Here is a 15,725-nt window from a genome sequence, read left to right on the forward strand (position 1 = left end):
AGTCCTTGAAAAATTTAGACACCCTCGTTAATAGTGTTAAAAAAGACGAAGATAAAGATTTAGATAGCCTCGCATTATACCATGGAAGTCCTTGAAAAATCTAACAACATCTTTTTCAAAAAAGTGCCATCAATTCCTTATGAATACAAAGTTGTATCCGTCTGAACCCGAACTGTTTGATCCTTCACAATCCCAAACAATTGAAATTATAATTATACTTATCAATATTAATATGTTATATGATTTTTTCTAATTTATTTTAGTGTTGGAGTAGCTAGTATTTGTTGACAGTCTAAATGTAATTTATTGTAACTGATAGTACATCTAATATATTTTTTCTCTTTATTGCATTTTGGCTTTTTCTAGAAAAAGTCTTGTTATCATTGAAAAATTCAACGTAGAGACGAAACCAACAAACAGATATTTTCTCATAAAATAATTAACTTCTACATTATTCAAGATAGATGACAATACAAAGTTCCACAAATGATTAATTGCAAATTCATATTCATTCCTTCGTTGTTCAGCTTTCACATAACTTGATTTTCACTCTATGCACCTGCAATATTAAATCAAATAATGAATATATGACTCTAAAATTAAAATTTAAACTTATTTAGCAAGAAGAAAAAGTAACTAGCTAGAATTACATAAAATAACAATAAATATATATAATTACACTTACTAATTAAGAATCATCAACTTAAGCTTCTGATTAATTTATTTTTAATTTTTGGAATTATTATTCCATATGGCATATGAAAATGTGGCAATGTGAAAGTCATCATATCATCACTTATACTTATAGAGACTGTTCTTACTATTCTCTACTAAAATACAAGGATCCACTGCAGTATCATATACCTTGTAGAGAAAGAGATAATAGAGCTGACAATGATGATTTTAATAATAGAGGCCCCCTACAGATGAAAAGATAATAAAACAATAAAATAATGAGTATGTTAATATTAAGTCATATCATATAGGAGAAACTTTTAGACAATATCATACACAACATACCTTTCCACCAGTCTCCTCTTGAAGCAATTCCCAAATCTTCTTCTTCTCCAACATTTTTGGCCTGTTATGCAAAATATATTATGTTAGATATTCTAGATACTATAAAATAATAGATTTAATCGAGATGCATCGATACTGTAAAATTTATTGTTATCTGATAGAAATATATTAATCTGTCATGTCATGTTATATAATTAATTAAAGTTTTTAAGTACAATTTAGCAGGATATATGGTTGTCAATGTGTAAAATTTTTTTACACGGTTAATACATCTTACATTTTCTCTAAAATAGTATATTTATTTTTTTTCTTAATATAATAAAATAAAATTAAAATTCCAATTTCTTCTTAATATAAATTAAAAATTTTTTGGTTAATTAAAATTTAATTGATATAAGAAAAATTTTAAATAATAATTTTTTGTATATTATGTGATAAATTGAAAAAATAAAAAATATATTACCACTTACCCATAAGTTTTTCCCTCCATTTTGAGTATTTTGAGCATGAGGAATAATATCTTGGCCACCATAAAATATTGATGAGCTGAGATTACATGGTTCAATTCTTTGATCTTGGTAGATGGAACTCTTATCTGCACTTTGTGTTTTCTGAGATCCACCACCACAGGCTTTGAAAATGACATCTATATTCATGTGAAAAGTGAGAAAAAATCTATAATATTATATGGAACAAAAATTCAAAGATTTTTTATACCTTTAACCAAAAAAGATTTACTTATAATAATCTAACTTAAGAAAATGATACAAAAACATAATCTAAAATAGTGTGTATATATTACCAGGTGTTCCAAGTATAGAGTCCCATTTCTCCTTGTTAGCTTTGTCCCTCACTTCATTAGGAGATGAAGAAGAAGAAGATGAGTGTGTCTCTTTGGAGCCAGAGAGCTCAGAAACAAATGAAGAAGAAGAATCATTTTGGTTACTTTTTCCTTCCATTTTCTTACTATATTGTTATCAAAATCACTACTTCAACTCTTGGTATAAACCATAGTGAGAGTGTTTGATATATATATAGACAGATTTTCCAACCATTGTTTGATATAAAATACCTTAAAAATAAGAAAAGGACAATTATGTTTTCATTTGGAAGAAAGAGAAGGTGAACAAAAGAAGAGAAACCGTAATAGAAGACAAGAGAGTAAGAAAATGGAAATAGAGAAAAACATATAAGTCTTACAATAAAGTGTGAGTTGTATGTATTAACTCATTTTGACGTGGAATTTAATTTTACTTTTCCACGAGGAAATTGAAGAAACAACACGAGGAGAACCATTATTGTACTGTATTTTTATTTCTCTTGTTTCTTGTTTTATGTTTTGTTCTAAGAACAAAGCCACATGTGTGGCATAGTAGTTATCTATTGGTTGGGACCATGCATCATTTACTTATTTTGTCTTGGAGGCAAAAGTAACATTCTGTGTGTAGTGAGACTTGCATGTGTGTGTGTTTTGTATTGACTATTGACACTGTTTCCTATCTTTGATGACCACAAAGATATTCTACCATTTTATGCATAATTTTTAATTTTTTTTTAAAGAATCATAATATTTTTTTTTTTATAATCTTAAAGAATCATAGTTGTTTGGCCATGTTTTTCTTGTAAGTTTCATGTTTTGAGAAATTGTAAATCGTTATTTATAATCGAAGACCACTAGATTAAATCGTCATTTAATCAATATACCATTAATCTTAAAAGATCATTAGTTTCGTTTATCGCAAACAGTGTCTCTACAATTATACTTTCTGCAAGTACATTTGACACTCACCATTAGGTCTAGTAAAACTAATGTGTACCATACTCTATCTTAAGAAGTTATGGCACCCTATCACTACTCCACAATGGTGAGGGTTGCCTCTGTTAACAAGGATCTAGATGTCATAGCAGAGATGTGAGCCCCTATGAAAGAGTTACGTCTTTTGAATGAAACCGTACAAAATATCATATAGAACACTCCACAACAAAAATAACTAGATGACAACGAAAAGGAGGGTATATAGCCCATAGACCCTCGACGTCTCTTGGTCAAGATCTGAGATGCGCTATTCATATAAAAAAATATGGTGGGATGTGCTCCATACTAAAGCCATCCCTAAACCTCCAGCCCCATATATTGTAAGAGGTAATGGAAAAAGAGTCCAATAAATGGTGTAAATATTATAAGATCAACGATCACCACACAAACAATTGAAACCAGCTAAAAAAGAGATAAAGTGATAGGGTGGAAAAAGAGATTTGTCCATGGCGCATTGTACGACTCTAGACTGAGATCACAATCTTCAAGGCACATCATGCTTATAAGTCCTCATCCTATAAGAGAAAAAGAACCAAAGGAGAGACACATGGATAACTAGAGGAAGAAGGTTATGAAAAAGATATGCCTCCAAGATATGACATGGCCAAGTTATGCACATCGCATACTCGTCCAAAAACCTCGATCCATTTCAATGCTGAAATTCAAATTTTCACACTAGAAACACGTTGGAATCCTAGCGCTCGAAGATAATCCCATGGTCATCATGATTTATATGTCAATTAGATATCCTTTAATGGAACACGTACAACCGTTTAAAGGCTCCTTGGTGGGCTTATCGTGCGAATAAGTATAAGCCTGAGGCTACATCTCCATTAGAACCATTTTTAGATTGTAAGGGAATGTTAAATCCATAAAAGTCATATACTTTGATGTGAACGCACCCTCATCATACAACATGATCATAGGTACCCCCATTTTCAACGTCCTAGAGGAGGTATTATCCACAATCCACCTGGAAATGAAGTATCTATTAGATAACTGACATATAGGCGGGGTAAAGAAGCGAAAAGAAATAGCCAAAAAGTTTAACCAAGAAAGCCTCAAAATAAAAATGGTGGCAGCGATCGCTAGTTCACCATTAAGGTCTTGCCACAACAACGTGAATTTCTTGGATATTGACCTTAGAAGAGAATACCTAAATGATTGGTTTGTCCCCACAGAAGACATGAAAGAAGTATAAATCGGCCCTCAAAGCTTCCAATCCACAAAGTTGGGTACTTCTCTAGCTAAATATGAATAAGAAGTGCTCAGCGCCTACTTCAAAATAATGTGTATCTATTCACCTGAAGCCACTCATAAACATCAGAGATAGATTTTAGCATCATTTTCCATCTCTCCCATCAATATCGTCACAAAGCTAGTCATTTAGAAAAATAGAAAAATGGACGAGGAAAAGAGAGTAGAGATCGATGAAAAGGTAAGGAAACTTAAAGAAGCGAGATTCATCAGCGAGATTAAATACCCCATTTGGATGGCTAATATGGCAATGATGAAGAAATCCTCGACAAAGTGGATAATGCGTGTGGATCTCACTTATCTCAATTTTGGCATGCCCTAAAGATGCATATCCCCTGTCAAACATATATAAACTATTTGGCATGTATTTAAGGTACAAGATGCTAAACTACATGGATGCCAACTCAAGATACAGTAAAATTAAAATGGATCCCTTGGACGCATCCAAAATATACTTCATGGCCAACAATTGCATCTACTACTATAAGGTAATGTTTTTTAGTCAGATGAATGCAAACACCGCATATTCAAGAATGATGAAAAGGTGTTTTTGGACCATAATGGGTGAAATATAAAAGTCTACATAAATGATATGGTTGTTAAAAATCAAGATGAGAATATTCAATGTGAAGACTTATAAGATATAATGATCTCTGTCAGGAAGTATACCATGAGCGTGAAGCGATCAAATGTTCATTTGGGGTTCGAGCTGGAAAATTTATAGGCTTTATGTTAACTAGAAGAGGGATAAAAGCCAACACATCTAAATTCCTAAAGATAATCAACATAAGGACTCCAACCATCATTAAGGACTGCAACGAATTAAGGGGAAATTATTGCATACTCTCGTTTCCCCTCATGTGTTGGCGACAAAACTTTCCATTTTTCTTCACATTAAAGAAAATAAATAAGTTCGAATGGATGGAGGAATGCGAATAATCCATAAGATTAAAAACATTTCTAGGAACACCTCTAATACTTAATCTCCTGAGGGAGGGAATGCCTTTGTTTTTTTTATATCTATCAGTACTTAATGATTCTTTGAGCTCGATATTGGTACGAAAATATATGGTTATGAAAAACCAATTTATTTTGTGAGCAAAGTCTTCAAAAGGGGCTGATTTGATGCATGGACTTTGTCAATCGATGTGTCATCTAACCTTAAAGGAAGTGGGGCACAAGTGGTGTTTGAAGTCCCGAGGGACGTCTCATCGAACAATCACTAAGACTCAAGGTTATGCCAAGCAAAACCCAAGCCAATTATGAGGATTTTATTCCATGAATTACAGTTTTATGAGTTGTGCGGGCTACAAAGCCTTATGTGGTTTTAATGACAACAAATGAGAAAATCTAAGTTAATCATAAAAATCATGAATATAAAAAGTATAAGTTATTAAAATATGAAACTGATCAAGTTCCAATGTTGAGAGAAAAAAAAAGTCAAGTCAAATTCAAAGATAAACATGAGAATAATTGAAAATTTGAAAGCTTGCTTGGTTTAACACTTTATTTTTTTTTTAATTCTGTTTAGATAAGTAGTGTGCAAACTAAGCAAGATGAATTCTTTAAGTACTAAGGCAATGCACACATACACTAAAAATTATTTTCAAATATCCATCTATTCCAAATCTTTTGTAAAATTGCTTCTGGCCTTTACATAATTGATTAGAGACGCACTCTAACCATTTGGAAAAGAAAACCTCATTGTCGATTAAAGATAATCTCTAAATTCTTCTAGTTTTAATGTAATATAATGAATTCTTGAATTAATTATTTCTTTTTTACTATGTCTAATGAGTTAGCACCACATGCTAACTGATGAAAGAACGACCAAAGCACATTTACTGTTTCCTTTTTGAGTCAATTTGTTTCCTATATAAAGGTTTCTCGTGCTCACTTCAAAAGCGAAATTTTTATGATATAATACTCTCCTTTCTCACTTATTCTCTTGCCATAAGAAACTTTTATTCTCTATACATTGTTTTTGGTGCTGAGAGAAAGAGAAATAATTATATTGAGAGTTGTGCGATTATGTTGTTGTCCTGAAATTGAAATTCAGGAGCATAGTTCTCTTATATTATTGTTGTTGACTTTGAGATTGCATGCTAAACCTAGTAAAATGTTTGGTCTAAGGATGGTTTTTGTGCTAATCCTGGTTTAAAAACTCAATCTGCTTTAAGGAAAGTCTCAAGAGGCATTTCTTGGGGACTGGATTAGGCTATATGGTTTTAGGCTGAATGATAAATAATTAGCAAGTGTGTTAAAATTTTTTTTCAAGTAATAAAGTATAAGTTCGTATCTGCAGAGATTTTTTTATTTTAACAATGCAATTGAAAAGTATTAGAATTGTGTAAATTGGGTGTTTATTTGAAAAGTTGAATTGTATTGATCTCTTAACATGAATTTCTAGCCAAGAGATAAACTAACACGATTGCTATACCCAATTCCTTGTTGTAAAAACCACTCTTTTAACAACAACTCCCTAATTCCTTAGGTGAATTTGAAGCCCAAACAAGCAAAAACGCTCGTTAATTTCTAAATAAAAAACTTATAATTATTTTTTCCTAAATCAATTACTAAGTTTGAACAATTAATATAATTTTGTTATCAACTGTTAGGGTCAGTAATCACCTTCAACCTAAGATCAATTTATATGCTCTTGAAAACACAAAAGGAATTAAAATTACCATTAACCGAATAAAAATAGAATTTCATATCAAGAAAATAATACAAAGCCAATTACATGGTTCAACAGGTTAAATCAACTTCAACTTCAAAGACCTTAATCTAGAGAAATTTAGCTACTCATAATGCAATTAATCATATCTATAAGTTTAGAGAAATAATACATGAAACTTGAGGTATAATTTGATCTTCAAAGACCCAATCTAAAGAGTGAATTTGATCACTTCTAAATTTTATTACTTTTTACCGTGGCACGATTTTTCCAATAGCTAGCTCTTTTTGTTAGCTTTTATTTTCCGCTGGTCCCACCATAATCAGAGTTACAAAGCTCAAGAAATGATCAAATTATTAGATAGACGTCATGATAAAATATATGCTGGAAATATGGATTCAAACGCGTCCAAATCGCATGATTTTTCTACCATCTTTTGGAAGAAATTTCATAATTTTTCTCAGGTTTCTTCTCTTTAGACAACTTTGTTCATTCTCTCATATTTTTTAAATTTTTCTTCTAAAACTCTAAATTTCTTCACTAGTAACTACTAAAAAACAACAATAATTGCTTCCAAGATTATATGATGACTGATTGTCATCACAACCTCAACCTCGATATGTTGCTTGTCCTCTTGGAACTTTTGTAAACTAAAAATATCAATAGAAACAATACGCTTACCAAATAAATGACAACCGCCAATATCCATATAAAATTATCACTTTTATTCCTTACTTCAATTCATGTTAATACATAGAGTTTTCTCCAACTTTCATGTGTATTCAACATGTCTCTCAATCTCACTTGTTCACTCGAATGGAATAAATATTATAATCTCTCAATCAACATACAAAAGTCATCAAACAATGAATTTGAAATATTTCTAAAGGTTCAGTCAAAGTCTATTTGAATACACACTTTTGAGGTCTTTTTAGGTTGTAATGGAGTTTATGTCAGGGTAAGATAGTTTTGGGATAGTATGCTTAATTATTTAAAGTTAAGTACTTGCTATTCTTTCTTATTTCAACACCAACCTAATAACATATCACTGTTAACTCACGGGTACTAGAATTTTAGTTCTTTTATTCTTCTTTTTTCTCTCTTTTTTTCTTCTTTTTTCAGAAGCTTGATCCGCTGTCGCGCGCGGATCAAAAACGAGTTATTTTGAATAAAACCGTAGTACATCGACAATTTAACTCGAATATCGTCTCTCAAGGATTCTTAGTTATTACTAACTGAAATCAAATTGGGGGGGGGGGTGGTTTGGTTTCTGATTAACAAAAAGTTCTTAAAATAAGTGATTCTAAAAATAAGCTGTTGTGAAAATAAGTGATTATGGAATTAAGTCAATCTGCTGTTTCGGTTCCTATCTACCATCGATTACTACAATATCACTGTCCTTAGCGGAATCTATTCATATTTGATCACAACAACAATCCACAAGCGAGATATAAATTATAAGAATTATATTTCTCTTTTCACCTGATTAAGCAAACAGTTAATAATATCAGCGGATTAACGGATTAAGCAAATAGTAATACGCATTCGATTGTAGGAAAACTTAAATCAATCAAATTAACAAAACTATCTATGACAATTTGAATTAAGCAAACAAACAACATAAACATAATTGATATGAATAGAAATTGAATTGTGAAATTGTATTAACCTCAAGTCTTGGAATCCGAATTACAGCAGATCAACTCAAAATGGATTAGTTCTCCATAGTCATTCTTTGCAAGCTCTCAAATTCGTGAATAGTGTTTCGTGAAGCGTACTTTCGGCTGCCTAACCTAGGTGAAAACACACAAACCCGTTTCACAACATAACCGGGTCAAATGTACGATCCAGACCCAATACAACTAACCTAAACAAAATATAAAAAATAATGCAGCAGCTTCAACGAATTTTCTGGCCTTGTTAGAGTCCGATTCAGCTCTTGACTTCTGAAAAAAAGTCGTAGATCTTTTTCTTAGCTTTCCAATGACTGGTAGCACGCTTCAATCCAATACTCCAAGCTCCAATTATGAATTTATTCGTGCAGGCTGGTAATGCTGAAAAATTAATATGAAAAACAAATAAGTGCAAAAATAAAATAAATTATAAAAACATATTAAAACATAAAAATAATTAAAACAAATCGAAGAAATGCTTGAGTACAAACATGGAAGAACGTGCATCAAAATGCATTGATCAAAGCTATTGTTTTAAAGTTATTTACACTTTCTGCTTCTATTTCTCTATATATTTTTTTATATACTCATTTCTTTAATACCCCTACCCCAAACTTAAAACGTTCTTAATTTTAAAAGCAATCCCAAACTTAGCTCTTTGTATCAACAAGGAAAACTAACATTCTACCTAACTTCAAAGAGGATGGAAATATTAATCTTTCAAGTTAATATATTTGCTAAGGAAGTGGCTAAGTTTCCGAATAAAAAGGCTAAGGCTCAAAGAGATTAAACAACAAATAAAATATTTTTTACAGGTGGGCTTAAAAAGGCTCATAATTAAACAACAAAAAAATGCCTCAATGTGTAAATAAGTAAATCAACAGAGTAATTAGATACATCACAAATTCTAGCAAATAAGCAATTGTATAAAACTCTCAAAAATAGGAAAGTGTAAACAATGGAAAATTTTGTCTCAAACCTTACTTGTTGATTTATCTGGACATTGAGTACAATTCAGTTGAATATTCCCTTCTTCTTTATATGTCACAATGCATTTGGAACATCACTAACAACTCAAATTTTTCTTTGATTCTTTTCTAGTGATTTTGTTTGGTGCAGTTTTTCTATGTCATTGGTAAGGCCGCATACTATTATCTAAAAGAAATAAAGTCAATAAATTCACTCATTAAATAAAAGCAACAACAAGCTTACAAAAGGGGAAACCACACTAAAAAAACTGAAATGGAAAAATTTAAATGCATCAATAGAAAATTAAATCACACAAATCTATGTGTTGTCTTCCACGTAGTGTTTCTTTAAGGTCCTTAGTCTGACCATTTTAATCTCTAATCAGGTGCTTCCTTGAATCACTTATCACTATATCCAATTGGTTTAAATTTTTGATCAATCTTGATCTTATGAATGCAGTTGCTGGTATTTCTCCCTTATGTTTCATCTACATGACCTCTTATTCATTCCTAACACTCTTCTAAACTTCTCTTTCTTCAAAATAGATAAAGAACTACTAATAAGACCAGGTGGTATAAGTTGTTCTCTCAAGAAAACATGTTTTAAATATGGAAGGAGTTCTATCACTTCAAGAATATTGGATTTTTGAGCTTTTGCTGACACTAACTAAGACAGTTGGTTCAAAATAACTCAAATCCTCACTTTTTCCCGGTACCTAGGGGTGGGAATAGGCCAGGCCGACTAATAGGGGCCTGCGGTCTAGCCTACATATGCCCAGGCCAGGCTAGTTTTTTTTCAAATAGAAAAGGCCTAGGCTTTTTTAAAAGCCTATTTAGCTAAAAAGGCTAGGCCACAGGCCATACAAAAAGTCTTTTAAGCCTAGTAGGCTGCCCTATTTAAATATATATGAATAATTTAATTATTATTATAAAATTTTATTCACACTTTGAATTAAAATATAAAAATCAAGCTTAGTCATTTAAATAAACGGATGAAAATTAACTGCAAAAACTTTATGAACAATGTCATAAGTTATTTTCTTAAGTTTTCTCAAACAAATAGTATCAAAAAATTTAGATTAATAGGTAAACATGAATAAGTCAATGCAAATAAGGATTTAGTCAAGTGGATCTTTTAATTTGTTAGTCCATTTAAACATTAGTTAAATTTCTTATTTACAAATGCTCGGATAAAATAGGTTTTTATGTAGGCTCATAGGCCAAACAGGCCTTCGAAAAGGCCAGGCTTAGGCCTAAAAATAAGCCTTTGATAGGCCATAGGTCAGGCTTTGAAATTTTTTACAGGCCAAGCTCAGGCTTGGAAAAGCCTAGCTCGGCCCAGCCTATTTCCACCCCTACCGGTACCTTATCACCATGAAACATTTCTACTTGACATTCATATTTCTCGACTTCTCTATCTTGTCCTTCCTTAACCGTGTTAATAGAATTTATAATAACATATTCAATGGGAAATAAAGACAATTATTTTGGGGATATTCCTTCACCTATATCTTCAACTACATCAACCTGATAACATTTAGGGTTTTCATTATGATAACGATTTTCCTTAAAAACATTAAAAATAACCTTCTCATTTTGAAATCTTAGTATTAGTACACATGACTCCACATCAATCAAATCTTGTTGCTAAGAAAGGTATTCCAAGAATTAAAGGTATTTTGCATCTTCCTCCATGTCAAGAACAAAAAAAATCAATTAGGAATTGAAAATCGTATCATTTCACCTACATATCTTTAAGAACACCATTAGGATAAGCCATGAATCAATATGCCAATGTGAAGGTCATATGAGTTGGCTTAAATTCACCATAATCAAATTTCCTCAACATGAAAATAGATATCAAGTTAATGCTTACCCATAAATAACAAAGTGTTTGCTCTATCTATAGCGTGCCAATGGTGCAAAGCATGGTAAATTTCCCTGAATCTATGAGATTTGGTGGAAGCTTCCTTTGGATGATTTCACAACACTCTTCTGTCAAAGATTTATTCTTATCATACTTCGGTTTCCTCTTTCCAGTTAATATATCTTTCATGAACTTTGGATAGACCGATATTTTCTTTAAATCTCCACCACAAGAAACTTTACTTGATTCTTGGTGATATTCTCCATGAACTTATTGAACTGACCATCTTTCATTTCATTCTTTGACTTTTTCTTAAAAATAGGATAAGGTGGTTTCACATAATAAGGAAGTTCTAGATTTGGTTTGTTTAGAGTTTTCTTCTTGATTCTTCTCAAATGTGAGTTTTTATCAATTAGTTCACCAGGTGTGTATCCTCTTCAAGTGTTTTTCTCTTTTTCCTAGATTTTTTTCTCCCTCTACTTTTTTCTCTTTTTCAACCACTTCCTCATCTACTACTTCCTCGACTCAATTTTTCTTCTCACTCCTAGGGTCTGTTAATGTTGAAACTAACATGTCTCTATATTCAATGTCATTGCAACTCTCATTCTTAAGACTATCCAAAGTATTTCTGTTGATATCCCCACTTGTTTGAGAGGCCAATTGTCTAGATAACTGTCCAATTTACATTTCCATATTTTTGATTGATGCTTCATGATTCTTGCTCATTGACTCAAAATTACTTTGGGTCATCTTCATGAATTTAGCCATAACTTCTTCTAACCTACATGGCATCTCTTATAGTAGTTTTTTAGGAACTTGAGGAACTCCTTAGCTTGCATTCAAACTCTGGTTGTTACTCCACTCGAAGTTCAGGTGATCCTTCCAACCTGCATTATATGTACTAGAATAAGGATTACCTCTGAAAAATTCCAACAAATTGAGCTTCTTCAGTATGTCCCTCTGGTACACAAAAATTTCCATTGGCATGCCCTTTACCATAAAAATCACAAAGTAACTTTTCAACTAGACAAACATTTTTCGAATGATAGTGGCTCTGGCTAACTATTTAGTAAGGGCTTCCAACTGTGCTAATAAATCTATGTTGGCATCCAACTCTAACACACCCTATTCATTCTCTTATTTCTTCACACCCCATTCACTTTGTGAGCAATACTCCTTCTAGCACATGATTTCCGTAAACTCTTTCATTTCATCTTCAGTTTTCATTATCATTGTACCTCTAATTGAGGCACTTAGCAACATTTGGGTCTGTAATTTTAAACCTTGAGTGAAATGTTGCATTTGTTCCATGTTATACATGTTGTGATTTGGACACCTTCTGAGTAACAACTTGAATCTTTCCCATGAGTCTTACAGAGATTCTGAATCACTTTGTCCAAAGTTTGAGATTTCACCTCTTCTTCCCACAACTTTAGAGTTGGTAAAAATCTTTCCAAAAACTTATCTTCTAACTCAATCCATGTTTTAATGGTTCGCTTGGTAAATAATGTAGCTAGTATTTTTCCCTTGTAGTTAAGGAAACCCCAAAAGTCTTAGTTTGAATTGTCTCTCTGTACATCTTCTGGCGGCACAAAGAACAAGTCTCGTAGAAACGAGTAAGATTTTCCAACGAGTCTCTAATAGCACTTCCGTCGAATTGATTATCTCTCAAACATGTAAGCCACATGAATTGTGAATTAGAATACAAGAGAAGTTTTCCTAGCATCAGTTCTTATAAAATAATCTTCCATAGTTCGCCTAGGGTGTGGATTAGCCATAACTACTTCTTGACCACTTTTGTTATCAGAAGAAGTTTGTTTTGTCCATTTTTCCTGCTCTTGTTTTGCTAACTGTACTAAATAGACTGTTTACTGATTTACTCCTGTCGTCTTCTCGATCTCTTAATCAAATAGCAATTCACTCAATTTGGTATCTCACATAAACAACCATAAAAAATACCTTAGTAGCATTTTACTAATTAACAATAACTAAATAAAAACAGAAAATAAATAATACAAAAAAATAAAATAAAAATACAAAACAGTAAATAAAATAAAAAATAAAAAGAAGAAAATAAAAATAAAACAACAACTAAACAAAAACAAAAACAAAAATTAAAATTAAAATAACAATCAGGCACAAAAAGTCCCTTGTTGAAATAATTCAACAATCCCCAAAAACTGCGCCAAAACTTGATAAATTATTAGCAAGTGTAGTAAAATGTCGTCACGTAATAAAATCTAAGTTTGCATCCACATGAACTGTTTTACCTTAAGAACACAATTGAAAAGTACTAGAATTGTGTAAATTGGAGGTTTATTTAAAAAGTTAGTTAAATTCAAAACAAGTAAAAATTATGGAAATTATTGGGGAATAAGAGCGACCAAGTCTTTTTTTGAATCAGTTGATTCTCCCTGTTGGTAAATGTGTCTATCTCTTAACATGAGTTTCTATCTAAATGATAAATTAACACGGTTATTATAACCAAATGCTTGGTGTATAACTCACTCTTTCAACAACAACTTCCTAATTTCTTAGGTGAATTCGAAGTCAAAACAAGCAAAAACGCTCATTAATTTTTAGATCACAAACTTTTAATTATTTATTGTTAAATCAATTACTAAGTTTGAGAAGTTAATATAATTCTAGTATAAAGCATTAAGGTCGGTGATTAACTTCCTCTTAAATACAATTAATCATACCTATGAGTTTAGAGAAATAATACTTGAAACTTGAGGTAGAATTTGGTATTCAATGGCGAAAAATCTTCATTCATGAGCTCCTTGATGCCTTTTGCCGTCAAAGTCAATCTCCAAAAATTTAAACCCTTGCAAAATTTAAATTTTTTTCCATTTAAAGACGTCACAAAACGCATCAAATCATGGCACAATTAACTATGGCATGATTTCCAGCAGTGAACTCTTTTTGATAGCTTTCACATGCCATTGATCTCACCTAAATAGGAGTTATGTAGCTCAAGATATGATTAAATTACTTGACAGACATCATGATGTAATATATGCTGAAAATATGGATTCAAACGCATCCAAATCGCACGATTTTTTAAACTAACTTTTGGACAATTTTCCACAATTTTTCTTAGCTTTCTTTTCTACGAATAGTTTTATATGAGAAAAACTCCCCCGTTTATGAATGAAAAACCACATTCGGTTTTGCTTCTCTATGAATTGTTTGAAACGAGAGTTTTTCTAAATACAAGACTGATAAATCTATTAAAAAATTATTACCTCAACATTCTAAGAGGTTCCATGATCACATCCGTTGAATGGTGTCGTCAACGTCAACACCTTGAACACATCTATCAACACCTTGATCACATATGTTAAAAACGCCATCAACGTCCTAATCAATAAATTAGTATTGAAAAACGCCACCAGGTAACCACTTCTTTTTATATTTCCAAGGTGTACACATGCTTTGCAGAACTTTATTGAATTTGCAAGGAAGACTTCTTCAAAGCTGTAAGTAGGACAGCTTTGGTACTATCTTGGGTTACAAAATCATCGATTAGAGTAAGGATTACTTAAACATATTCACCTAAGGAATATATAAAGAAATTTGAAGCTCAACACAAACAAAGATGAAAAGGGAATATAAATAGTTTTGCAAAGCACATGTACAAGGATTTGTTAGTAGCACAGAATCAATAAAACATGCACACAAAAAGAATGCTCGATTTGAAAAAGAGTTGTATCATCTTTCATTCTTAGAAAATCGCTTTTAAGTAGAAAATTTCCCATACTATCAAACCAAGTTCTAGGAGATTGTTTCAGATCATCGAGAACCTTTTTCATTTTGAAAACAAGAATAAGAAAAGTTTTATAAAATCGGGAGGATGATAAGCATACATTTCCTTATGGATAAACCTTTCAAAAACACACAATTACATCTATTTTAAAGAGTTTAATAAAATATAATGCATGAGAAAGTTAGAAGCATCCTTATGGCTTCTTATCAAGCTAGGGGGCATAAGTTTCATCGAAGTTTATACCTTTCTGTTGATTTTAACCTTTCCCAACGAGTCTTAATTTATTTCTCAAAATATTTCCAAAAGAATCAAGGTTGTTGCGAAATAACCTTTTAGGTTTCAATCACTAGATTAGCTGAAACTTTGGGAACAAGATCCCAAACATTGTTTCTTTCAAATTGATTTAAGTCTTCTTGCATAGAAAAAGGCCAATGTTTGTCGATGATAGATTTGTCGATTTCTTTTGGCTCTGCTCGTAAAACAAAATCCACAAGGTTTCATACATTCTTAAGGGAGTGTCGAGTAATAACCCCCTCCCCTTTAAGACATCACCAATTACATTTTAAATAAGATGTTCTTTGGCCGACCTTTATTCCTTCAGAAGATCTTAATGATCAATAGAATTTTATTCAACTATAATCTGATCTTAAAATTTATCATGAACTTTATCATGCTCAA

The 15,725-nt window shown here is 31.7% G+C and overlaps 1 protein-coding gene across 1 annotated transcript; it reads right to left on the minus strand.

Moving 5' to 3' along the window:
- Positions 1-415: 415 nt before the first annotated feature.
- LOC131606339 (uncharacterized) lies at positions 416-2,147 on the minus strand. The gene is made up of 5 exons (XM_058878587.1): positions 1,823-2,147; positions 1,491-1,666; positions 1,021-1,081; positions 865-920; positions 416-559 (listed from the first exon to the last, which is right to left on the minus strand). The coding sequence occupies exons 1-4, from the start codon at positions 1,977-1,979 to the stop codon at positions 904-906; spliced, it is 411 nt and encodes a 136-aa protein (XP_058734570.1). The 5' UTR covers positions 1,980-2,147; the 3' UTR covers positions 416-559; positions 865-903.
- Positions 2,148-15,725: the final 13,578 nt, after the last annotated feature.

This window comes from Vicia villosa, linkage group LG5 (genome assembly GCF_029867415.1).
Source record: "Vicia villosa cultivar HV-30 ecotype Madison, WI linkage group LG5, Vvil1.0, whole genome shotgun sequence".
NCBI lineage: Eukaryota > Viridiplantae > Streptophyta > Magnoliopsida > Fabales > Fabaceae > Vicia > Vicia villosa.

Bases quoted from the DNA above. Each gene is read 5' to 3' on its own strand.
- LOC131606339 (XM_058878587.1), bottom strand. From the start codon at position 1,979: ATGGAAGGAAAAAGTAACCAAAATGATTCTTCTTCTTCATTTGTTTCT. The intron at 1,667-1,822 runs GTAATATATACA...ACATGAATATAG, and splicing joins CTCTATACTTGGAACACCTG to ATGTCATTTTCAAAGCCTGT. The intron at 1,082-1,490 runs GTAAGTGGTAAT...TTTGCATAACAG, and splicing joins ATGGAGGGAAAAACTTATGG to GCCAAAAATGTTGGAGAAGA.